The sequence below is a fragment of the Calidris pugnax genome, unplaced genomic scaffold (assembly GCF_001431845.1).
Source record: "Calidris pugnax isolate Ruff unplaced genomic scaffold, ASM143184v1 scaffold44, whole genome shotgun sequence".
NCBI classification, from domain to species: domain Eukaryota; kingdom Metazoa; phylum Chordata; class Aves; order Charadriiformes; family Scolopacidae; genus Calidris; species Calidris pugnax.
The window spans coordinates 5,248,308-5,259,401 of record NW_015094506.1 but is presented as its reverse complement, the minus strand read 5'-3'; the positions used below and the strand labels follow the sequence as shown (position 1 = coordinate 5,259,401).

At 51.8% G+C, this 11,094-nt stretch overlaps 1 protein-coding gene across 2 annotated transcripts in view; it reads right to left on the bottom strand.

The window, feature by feature from the left end:
* Positions 1-4,815, bottom strand: part of TEF (thyrotrophic embryonic factor) — a 23,609-nt gene extending 18,794 nt beyond the window's left edge. For both annotated transcript variants that reach the window (XM_014963602.1, XM_014963601.1), the window contains exon 1: positions 4,502-4,815. In XM_014963602.1, coding sequence (XP_014819088.1) covers positions 4,502-4,604 — 103 coding nt within the window. In that variant the 5' untranslated portion in view covers positions 4,605-4,815. The remainder of the gene's footprint in view (positions 1-4,501) is intronic.
* Between the last annotated feature and the right edge of the window lie 6,279 nt (positions 4,816-11,094).

Below are 11,094 nucleotides of genomic sequence, written 5' to 3'. Positions count from 1 at the left end.
CCCTCCGCCCGCCGGGGCACGTGCGGGGGCCGGCTGCGGCACTTCGTTAGCATGTGGAGCCCCGCCCCCCTCCCGCGTCACCGCCAGCTGCTCCTGAAGGCGAGGGGGGGGGGAGGACGGGCAAGCGCGCGCGTGGGCGGCGGAGGAGGAGCAGCGCCTGCCGCGGGGCGCGCGCCCGCCACTCGCCTCCTGGGCGCCGCTTCTGCGCGTGCGCATGAGCCCCCCCCTCGCCCCCCGGGCCGCTGCTCGAGGCGACCGTTACCGGCTGAGGGGACTGTGTGGGCGGCTCGGGCTGCGCGGCGCCGAGGAGCCGCTTTTCAGCCGTAGCGCTGCTCCCTGCTGCCTCGGCCCCGGCTCCGGGCTCGGTCCGGTTGGGCTCGACCGCCGGGGCAAGCCGTACGGCGCGGGAGGGCGGCGGGCCCGGAGGTCGCGTAAGCGCCTCAGCCGGTGCCAGGGATCCAGCCGGCCCTTAAATATCCTCGTTTAGGGTCTCGAGATCACCTTTCCCACATGACCTGCGCTTAATCTCCTCCTGTCCTACATCATGTCCGCAGCAGCGTGCCCTATATAGCGTTAGCAGGGAGAAGGACCTCACTGTGGCTGCTGGCGTGGCTGGGAAGCTGGAGGAGGGGAGGGGGTGCCTCTCCAAGTTCTCATGATCACAAGCGATTCCTTGCAATTCCCCAGCCGGTCCACCTCTTCCAGCAACAGGGATGTCATGCTGGGATTTAAGCTTCTGAACACACAAAGGGAGAAGGTGTTGCCGAGTTCATCCCCAAGAGCACAGGCGGATACAGAGGAGCTTCTCCTGCAGAACGAATAAGCTCGCAGAAGTGACAGACGCTACAGCCACAAGCTTCTCCCATCAGCAGTTGCTGCCTCTTGCCGCAGAAGGGCCGGCCGAAGCAAACCTACCGCATAGCACTGTGAGCAGGGAAAGGAAAGGGTGGGCAACCTCCCTGGGATGGTCCCATCCGCACCCAACAGAGCCACAGGTGCCAGGGCAGAGATGTCCTTCTAAGTGCCAGCAGAAAAGGGACCGCTTCTTCCCGGGTAGACACTTGGGCATCTGCTTGGTTCAGCTGCTCTTCCACAAACCTCAGACGTTTCATTGTGGTTGCAAGGCCCAATTTGACCTGACCCTTGCTAATAAACCCTGATGGTCTTTGTGACACAAAATCATGTCTGAATTCCTCCCTGTGCTCCCCAGGAAAAGGAACAGATTGGAAGTCGCATGGGGTAGGTGCTTTCCCCTGTTGCCTTACTACAACAAGGACCTGGGGACGCCTCCATCCAACCCCGCCAGACAGAGAGCTGCCCTACCTGCCAGCTACTTCTCTTGCGTAGGCTGGGAGGCTGAATCTGCCACCTCCTTCGCAGGGGACAGGGGTGGGACTCCTGACGCAACTCCTGCGTGCATGCTGCCCAACAGGGAGCTGGGAAAAGGGCCACCTTGTTAATACAGGCGGTGGGTCAGAGGCTGGAACAGCACGGTTTAATGCATCGTTTATCAAGGCTGATAAATCCAGCTGCAAGAAGCAGGCAGAACAGGTCATGCTCCACTGCCCAGCTCCAGGGCTGCTGCTCGCCCTCTGCGGACTCCCTCTGCCATGCCAAGCTCAGCTGGCAGAAGAAAAAAGCACATGCGTGAAAGGGAGATGCCACTTCACATGGGGCAATGAAACACAGATGTTGGACCACACATGACAGAGGCAGCACACACAGTTTGGCAAGGGGCAGCGGGCTCGCAGGGGTGCTTTTGCCTGGGAAACAGCAAGTTGTAGGAGAACACAACCTAGTGAGTTCAGGAAGGAGCAGCTTCTAGGAACAGGACGAGGGGATGTAGCCAAAGTGGGCAGGCCGCAGGCTTCCCATTCAGTTACGGCTCTCATAGTCGCTTTGTTCCATTGTTGTTGACGCTGGAAGCCCCCGGGGATGTCACTATGTCTCAGTACTGTACAACACTACTTCAAGGAACAGGCTCTGTGTGCCTCCCCCCCTGCAGATCTCAAATGCCAACTGCTTTGCTGGGTAACGTCCATATGAATGGAGGTTATTAAAACCACTCAGCAGCCTTTACTCCAGGGCTCTTCCCTTTAGATCCACCATGCTCTTCCTCCAGCACATTTCCACCCACACTCCACTGTGCTAAGGTTTGTTGTGCACCACCACTGGGTTGTGACTGTGCTTGGAGACGGTTTAAGCCTGTACAGTGTTAGCTGCTTGGCCTGAAGGCGGGAGGGAGTTCCTGGGGAGCATTCCTGTGGGTTCCCTCTCACAGCACCCTGCTTGGGCATCAGCTCTGCCCTCCCAGCAAGGAGGGAGGTTGCTCTGAGAGCTTTTTCTGGCCTCCTCTGGGGATTAGGGGCTCAAACCACTGCCAGCAGAAAGCGGGCACTGCACCATGAGCTGTACCTTCTTGGTTAAGATGGGATCTGCCTGGATTTTTACAATTTCTCTTTTGGTCTGCAGCTGAGAAGGAAGAGGAGGACAATGAGATGTGAAGAGAGGAATGCCATGGCCTTGGCTGCTACTGCTGGGAGTCTTGTCAGGGCCAGATGACGCAGAACGGCCCAGCTCTGATGCAGCAGGGAGGCAAGCAAGAAGCAGCCCAGCACTAGGCACAGGTCAGGGGGAACATGTACATTAAACCCCACTGGGAGGTCTGAATAGCAGAACACATTTCAGACAGAAGCCTGAGACTCAGCAAATCCAGATGAGTGGTGTATAGGTATGGAGATCCAGGAGGAGAGAACTGAGCTCTGTGGGAAGAGGGCTATGACAGGAACACTGGCCAGGGAAGGGAGGTGGCATAATAAGGACAATTCCAAGGGTTACGGGAGGTGATACTGAGAGGCAGGGTGGTCCTGGGGCTGAAGAAGAAAGCTGCCACGAAACAGCACTCTCAGCTGCCAAATAAGCCATACTGAGTTAAGACTAAATGATTCCCTCTGCGAATCATTGATTCCCCCTTTACCCCCCACTTCAACTTGTGCCAAACAGATAAATCTTGCCAGCACTCCTCCCTTGGATTAATTCAATCCACTTGGCTGTGGAGGCCAGAGATCCAGAAAGGCAGCCAAACTTCAGCTTAGCCACAGCAAGGCTCTACACCACATGAGTCTCCCTTGGCCATTACTGCCTCCTCCCAGCCAGGTCTGCTTTCTACCTGGGTATCAATTAGCTCAGAAAACATGCCCTGGTCCCCACACACAGCTTCCTACTGTGTGATATGTAAACACACCCGTTAATGGGCAAAGTCTCAGCAAAGGAGAGAGCCAGCTCACAGGTGGCCTCAGCAGAGCAATGTGACAAAATGAGCCCCTTAAGCGGGTATGGCAGCTCCCCTTGCCCTATTAACCCCTTTCCCACCGTGAGCTATGCGAGTGCCAAGGGCTCCCTGTACTCCAGCAGGTATAGGCAGCTGCCTTTCCTGCCAGGAACGCTTTACTGCTGCAGCAGCAGCCTTTTCTCCCATTGACTCCAGAGCAAGAGCTGGGTCCCTTTCTACTTTGTGCATCTGACTTTTCTGCTCCCACCTCCTGGATCATGCTGCCCCTCAGGACTGCCGAGCCGTCGGCATGTCCTGGTAGCAACTCACTGCAGAGGAGCCAGCTCAGTGCATGTTTGCTTCTATGAGTTCAACTCACTCGTGCCTAGACATGAGCTTGTTGAGCCAAGGTATTCCCACACACCTCCCCGGAACTTGTCAGTGAACATCAAAACACAACAAACAAAAAGCAGCTTGCCAAGGGCATGTGGCATCCTATCGAAAACCAGAGGGTCCCTGAGTTGTGCTATGGGCACTTGGAGCATGCCCAGGAATAGAGAAGTGGTCAGTCCAGCAAGCACAAAGTTTTCAGCACTGCAGAAGCCCAGACTAAATAACCTCTTGGGTCCTTTCCATTTGTTTTCTAGGACACTGCACAGATAGCAGGAAAGCCTAAGAGTACAGAAGTGCTCTTGCAAAGAAAACACAACATTTTATGTGTTCCCTACCCCAGCTTTCCACTGATAAACAACTGCAGCATCAAACACAAAGTTTGCACATAGTCAGCCTGCATCACGCATGCCAGGCTCCCTGGACAGCCTACATCTGGGAAGAAGCAGTGTCTGGAGGCTCAGCAGTTATTAACCATGGGACAACCTGGACAGGAGTGACTTCCAGGATTGCTACGTGAGCACAGAGATTTGTGCCCAAGCCTCCTCTGTGCACAAAGCTTTGAGGGTTTCCAAGAAGTAGCTGAGCACAGAGATTAAAAGGATCAGGAGCTCAGCACTCTTGACTGATTTTGTAATCAATCCATTGCTGCCGTTTTTCCTCCTAGCTGCACAACACACTCAGTGCCAGAACTCCCTGTCTGACTTGGACACTTGGGGGAAACACACCCTTGAAGGGCTTGCAGCAAACAGGATCTTCTGCCCGCTTCTCGCCTGTCAATTTAAGGAGTGGAAGGAGAAATCAAACCAGAAACCCCAGCATGCGTTCCCTCAATCCTACCTGTCATCTTGTTGGTCCAGGGTAAGGAGTACTCCAGCAGGGACTTCAGGACTTCAGGGAAGTCCAGGGCAGTGGGGCCCCCGGGACTGTTGCAGCTTGACATGTCCTGTCCTGGGACTGCGCTAGCACGGCTAAGGGATGGCCAGGTGCCTGGCCGCCAACGCTACACCCCACCGCCCTGGGTGTTGTGAGGAGGGCTCGGGGGCACCCGCAGCGGGCTTGCCAAACTACTCCGGCTGAGAGTAAAAACAAGGAGGAAAGGAAGGAGCCTGGCGGAGATGCAGTTTGCCTGGCTGTCTTCACCTCCCCCTCTCCCACTCTGAAGTGGCCAATTGTGGAAATAGCTTGCAGCCTCGCAGGGCTGGGCCAGGCGGCTGGCCAGCGTGGTTTTACAGGCCCTTTCCCAGCCAATCCGGCAGCAAAGAACTGGGCCAGTTATCTAACTTTGCAAAGGCAGCACCCTTTTCCTTCCCAAGGTGTTATAACAAATATACACGCCGTGGGGAAAAAAAAAAGCAGCAAGTGCACGCTGTCAGGGGTACACGCGTTGGCTGCAAACAGCAGGAGAGGGATCTTCTGAAGGGAGGCTGTGAGGAGCTCTGAGCTGCTCAGGCTGCCCCGTGGAGGTACACACGCTGTCTGCATCTGCCTGCGAACTTTTCAGCTCTCTGAGCTGCAGATAGTGACAACACTTGTATATAATGCAACCCTTACCCTGCGTCCCTCCCTCTAAGTCAGTATTGATAACGGCGTAAGGCATCTTTCTTATCAAGTGCGCATCATCCCAAAAGTCCAGAATTTCTCTTCATAAGTGGCACAGAGTTTTATCAGAAAGCCGACAGCCTCCTCTTGGAGCAACGATGTAAGGCAAGAGAGTTCACGCAGCCTGCAAATACTCTGATAACAGCTGGTTAAGTAAGACCTTCATCATGCAAAGCCCCTCCTCTCCTCTTAGTGAAGCTTTTTAGCGTGAAGGGATGGACTGGAGACAGGAAGATAAAGGTCTGATCTTCTTCATCAGGATCTGGCTTGGGAAGGAGCATCTTACATATGCTGGGGTCTTCTCTTTCACTGAGAAGTGCCTTTATTTCACAGTTTGGTCCTGTCCATTTTGCCTTACATCCTTACAGCACCGGTACAAGTTGATAGGAACCGGATTATTCCTACACTGGTCTGTAAGCCCCAGCTCTTGGGGATAGCCCAGCAAAACTGTGCGTGGCTCTGAGCATGAAAGTGGACTGAGTGAAGTCAGAAGGATTTTTCTTGTTTCTAATGTGGAGCATTTCACTGGCCCAGGATTTAGAGAAAAAGTGATAGGGTTTTGCTCATTCCTGACGGCGTGGTGTTTAGTCCCATAAGGAAATGCATTTGGTTTACTCCACGAAAACCAAAAGGAAAGAATTGCCTAGCCAGGCTGGGTGGTTGGGAATTTCAGATTAGCTGGGGAAGTTTCATGATCTATATCCCAATATAATCAGGCTCAGAAATCACAAGGTAGATGCTCTGTTAGAATCCTTAATTACGATACAACTGCATTACAACTTCTTGGGGTTTTCCCTGTGGTTTGCTCCCCACACACTCTCAGAGAGAATGTAAGAAAGCAGACAGTGATAACCATCAGTGGTGAAGCCATTTCAGGAGAATGGCCCCCTACTAACCCCAGGCCGTTATGGTGTCCTCCACCCACCCAAACCTGGAGCCGGTAGACAGACTCTGCAAACATTCTTGAAAGTCAGTGGATTCTGGCCGCTGGGAGCAAGAAAAGTGATCGCTCCCTCCTGGAGCACACCCTGCCAGCCAGGACTTCCATGTCCTTTCTCAAAATCTTCTGATCGATTCCGGCTGGCCAAGGCAAATGGAGTGGGATCACTCAGTCCTGCCAGGCATTGCTAACATTTGGGAGAGCTATTGTCATATATGCCTAGACCTTCTTCTCGTCAAATGATGACAAGGTAAAGTGACTGGGAATGTGGTAGCTGCCCAATGCCAGGTGTAACTGGACCTCCTGGTTTTGCCCCAGGCTCCAACTTACCCTGAAAGCTGGACAAACATCTGACTGCATGTCTGGAGGCACAGAAGGACTTCATAGCAGCTGCTGCAGCAGTTGACTGACACGGCTTCAGAAAATGAAGTTCATTGAGAAGAAATTCTCACTTAGCATTTTGAATTATTAGCCTGCAATGGACATCTACAAGGTTTTGGGTTTTTTTTTAGAGATCTGAGAGCACATATAACATCTTGTATTTGTCATGTCCACAAAGTCTCCTGCCAACATGTGTCCTTCTTGATTCATAATCCCTGAAAATCAAGCTCCCGCCCAGGAGAAGAGCTTGGGTAACATCAGTAGTAGGATGCATAACCGCTGCTCTGACTTCAAGCCCTGGGGAAGCAGAAACCATGCTCTGTAGAGCAGAGTCATAGCAGTGGGGAGTGTCCCTCTGCCCTTGTGTCCCGCCAAGGAGAGTGCTTGAGCTGCTTTAGAGAACAAAGTTGAAATGTTGGCTCTGGAAAGCTGCAGGCATGGCCACAGGTTGCATCATTTGTGCTGGCTGCACTGTTACTAGACCAGATTGTTATTTATTATTACTGTAATCCCATGTTAGTGGAAGTCTCAGCAGCTCTGCTCCATCATTCAGAAACCCAGTCAGCCCTTAGCAGTGTGTTTTCTCACAGACTCAACCAGCTATAGCCAACTTATGCTGGCCCTAAGTGGGTAGCACAAAGAAGGGGGAACCTAACCTGATGGAGAGGGCCAAACTCTGGGAACATAAATTTAAATGGCAGAGGTCAGGGCTATCTTCAGTGTCTTTTCTCTAGGCCTTCCAGTGTAGCTACCCACACCGCCAGCAGTGCTGCTGGGTCCCTCGACACACTTGCCTGAGGAGCATGTTCAGCAGTGCCATGGCTGCACACAGTCCTGAGGGGAGGAGTGGGGGTCCTTCAACATTTGCCTTGGTCCATTTTCTCCCTCCTTTTACATTTTCATTCCAAAGAGTTGCATTTTTTTTAAGCACAACCAAATTCTTGTACCTTGCTCCCCCCCGCCTCCCCACTTCACCTCTCTGTAGGGCTCTGTTACTTCTATTGGTACCAGGACATTTAAAACCAGGGGTTTTAAAACCCCTAATTCTACTCTTGTCTTTAGAGGGATCTCTCTATGGAGATCTGTCATCAGGCTTGAAGTGCACCTGGAACTGCAGAGCACCACTGCTCAGATGTTACTGGTAGGTACAGCCTTCACGGCAGTGTGAGACCCAAAGAGATCATTTTGGACATTAAGACTTCTCTGATACAACCCTGTTCAAGTACAAGGAGCTGGGCAAGGGGGCTCTTTGTGCACCTCTCCAAGTTGCCATTTTTCCCTCAGCTCCAAGAGTGCTCCCTCAACTCCTTCACAGGGCCACATCCACAGCACTTATGGATCTGCTTTTCCACTGTTTCCTCTCCTGCTGGTGTCTTGCAGCCACCCTCAGCCCTGAAACAAGAGACAGTGGCACAGCTGGGTGGCTCCTCTGGCCAAAACTCCTGCAAATTGTCTCTGTGAGTCTTCTACCTGGTGGTGGCACCTGGCTGCACACCAATTTCTGAGGCCACCATTAATAGAAGGAAACTTAATTGTTTATTACAGGTGTCTGAAAGCACAGCTTGCAGGGAAATCACCAGCAGCAGTGACATTTAACCAAAGAAAGGCATGAATGGTTATTACTACTAATTGCTGTAATCTTAGTTTCCTCAGATAAAAAGAAAAGGCTTGATAATCTAATGGAAATAATATAGAAATATTTTAGAAAATAAAAAACTTTTTTTGTCTCATTTTCTAAGGACACAAAGCTTACACAACAGCATTGTCCATCCATCCATCCACCCACCCATCCATCCACCCATCCATCACTCCTTAGAACTGGCTACTCATTTTGGCAAAGTGATAATTATATGTAAATATCTTTTTATATTTGAAACATAAACTAAGAAGAAGAGAGAGTCAAATTAATGCCTCTTCAGTGAGAAAACCTCCTGTTATTTGTTGTTTGAGTTGGGGCACGTGCATTGGCAGCCAATGCCCCAAAGCACATGCTGCCCCTGACAGGTAATTGTGAGGGGAGAGGAAGAAGCCAGTACTACTGATGGGATTTTGTGGTGACAGATAAGGAAGGTTACTTCTTCCTTATAGAAGGTATGTGGAAATAAGGACAACACTCTGAAGAAAATGCTAGAAGCTTTACAAGTACTGCTGCTCTTGAAACAACTTTCTTTTTTTCAGTCAGTCGAGACCATTCACCTTAGCACCACAGCTATTATTCAGAAATTTCCATATCACCTCACACAGGGATGTCTTCTCCTCCAGGTTCCAGACCTATTCTTCGTGGTCTGTGTGAAGGCTCCAGGCCCACCCATGGGGATTGGTTCTTGCAGCAAACCTGGCGTGGTAAGTGGTTTCCTCTTTCTTCTTTTATCCAAGCAAACCTTTTACCAGAGGTCAGCCACTGCCTCTTTGCAGACATCTATGATTTTTTGTTATACTAGCTCCTTGGACAAATGCACACGCCGCTGACAGCTGCCATATTTAACTATTTATTTGCATGGTACTTTGGGCTTGATAGGGAATTTTGTTCACCTTGGCCAGCAAGCTCAGTTTCACTGTGGCCTTTTTGAAAGTGTGCTTGCCCCACATCCCAGCACCTTGTCTTCTACAGGGGTGAGATGCTACTGCTAGTGGCAGCAGACATCTATGGAGCTACAAGGACACTCAGAACAGCAGCAGCAGGGAAAGCTGTGGCCAGACCAGAGGTGTCTGCATCCACAGCACATTACTTGAAAAAAAAAAAAATGAGGTGGGAGAAGGAAGAAGCCTGTGTGGGAGGGTGGTAAAAGTGGGAGTGGGGCTCTGTGTTGGTTAAAGACTCTGCCTGGCACCTGAAGTGTGGGCACGTGACCCTTTAAGTACTTTTGACGGTATCAAGGTGAGACACAGACACACAGGTTTGATGAGGCCTTGCACTGAGCCTCCTTCCCAACTCTAAAGGGGGTGTCCCTTCCTGGGGCAGGGCATTGCATGCATACAGTGCATACGTATGTGTACATACGTGCGTGTCTCCCTGTGTGGAGAAGCAGCGCCAGGATCCCCGAGCGGACGGTGCAGCTCAGTGGAAGGAACCGCCTGCATCTCCTGCCTGAGGCAAAAGGATTTCTAAAAAATAATTGGCCAAAATGAGTGCCAAAAAGCTAATGAGCTTTGCTTCCCCAACACTCCTGCCAAGATATCCCCCCCTTCTCAGGGTGTTCACGTGGCAGCCGGGCTCAACACAGCTCTGCTCCTCTGCACGTGGCCTTCCCCTGTGAGATGCCATTTGCCAGAAAACTAGGTGCTAGGGAGGGAGAAAACGTGAGAAAGACTCTTGGGATCACCAGAAGTTGTGCTGCCCTGGGCAGGAAGGACACCTAGAGCTGCCTTTGTGCAATACCCTGCTCCAGAAACGCTCCGGGAGCCTGGGCAGAGCTGGCTTTGGGAGCTCTCTCAACAAGCGTTGGCATGACGCAGAGCCCAGAAGGTGCCAAGAGCAGCAATAAACCAAGGTGTTTAAAGCAGAATGGGGAAATCCAATGACAGTGATTGCTGGGCCCCCCTCTAGGGTCTATGAGAGACCGTTGGGTGGGACAGCAAGGAAGATAAGCGCTCCTCCGGCTGCCTCCTTCTCAAGACACAGAGGCTGGCTCTAAAGACCTCATCTGTCCTTCACTCACCTCTCCTGGGAACAGTGTGGCCCCAGGCAGGAGCAGGGATCCTGTGGCACCATGATCCAAGAGGTCAGAGCCCAGTGGACAGATCCAGGAGCCAGCTGAGCCTGGGGAAGGCATGCGGGCTGAAAGACAACCAATCCCCTAGAAGTCAGGGCAATCTGGCTGCTCCTGATCCCCAAATGCCAAGATATGAAAACTTGGGTCTTGAGCAGGAGAAGATCCAGGCTGCTGAAAGCCTCTTTTGAAACAGTGCTTCTGTATTGAATCCTCACCGCAGCTCCCAGGGTCAACGTCCTGCCGCGTTGCAATTATCCTCAAGCCGTTTGGCTGAGGAAAACTAAGGCCATCTCGCTCCCGCGGAAGCAAGACTTTCCCCTCTCTGCCTCTGAGCTTTGCTGGGGTACAAACAGGGGAGTGTGCCTTGATATTCAATTAGAGAAACTGTGCAGCTCTTCATCCTTCCTGACCATCTGCCTGGAGGGCCCCAGCACTACTGAAAGCCCACAGCTAAAGCAGACAGAGGAAATCCACAGAGAACAAGGGAAATACACCAGAGTACCTCCAGCACTGAGTATTTTTCTGGCTCCAAGCAAGCCAAATCTTCTCTGGCATCTGGGTTTAGAGATTTCTATTCCAGCCCCGAGTAAACATCATTTTGAGGAGGATTAATTCAGATGGTAGCAAATAACCCTATTTCCTGGGACTCTCTGCTGTGTCTGTGCCTCCCAAGGCTCTCAGGAAAAATTAGTAGTTTTCTGGAACGCTGCCATCCATAAGCTAAAATGCAGAGAGGAGCAATCACGGAAGGGGCAGTTTCAAGAGCTACCAGGGCCAGGACTGTTGCAATGAAGGAG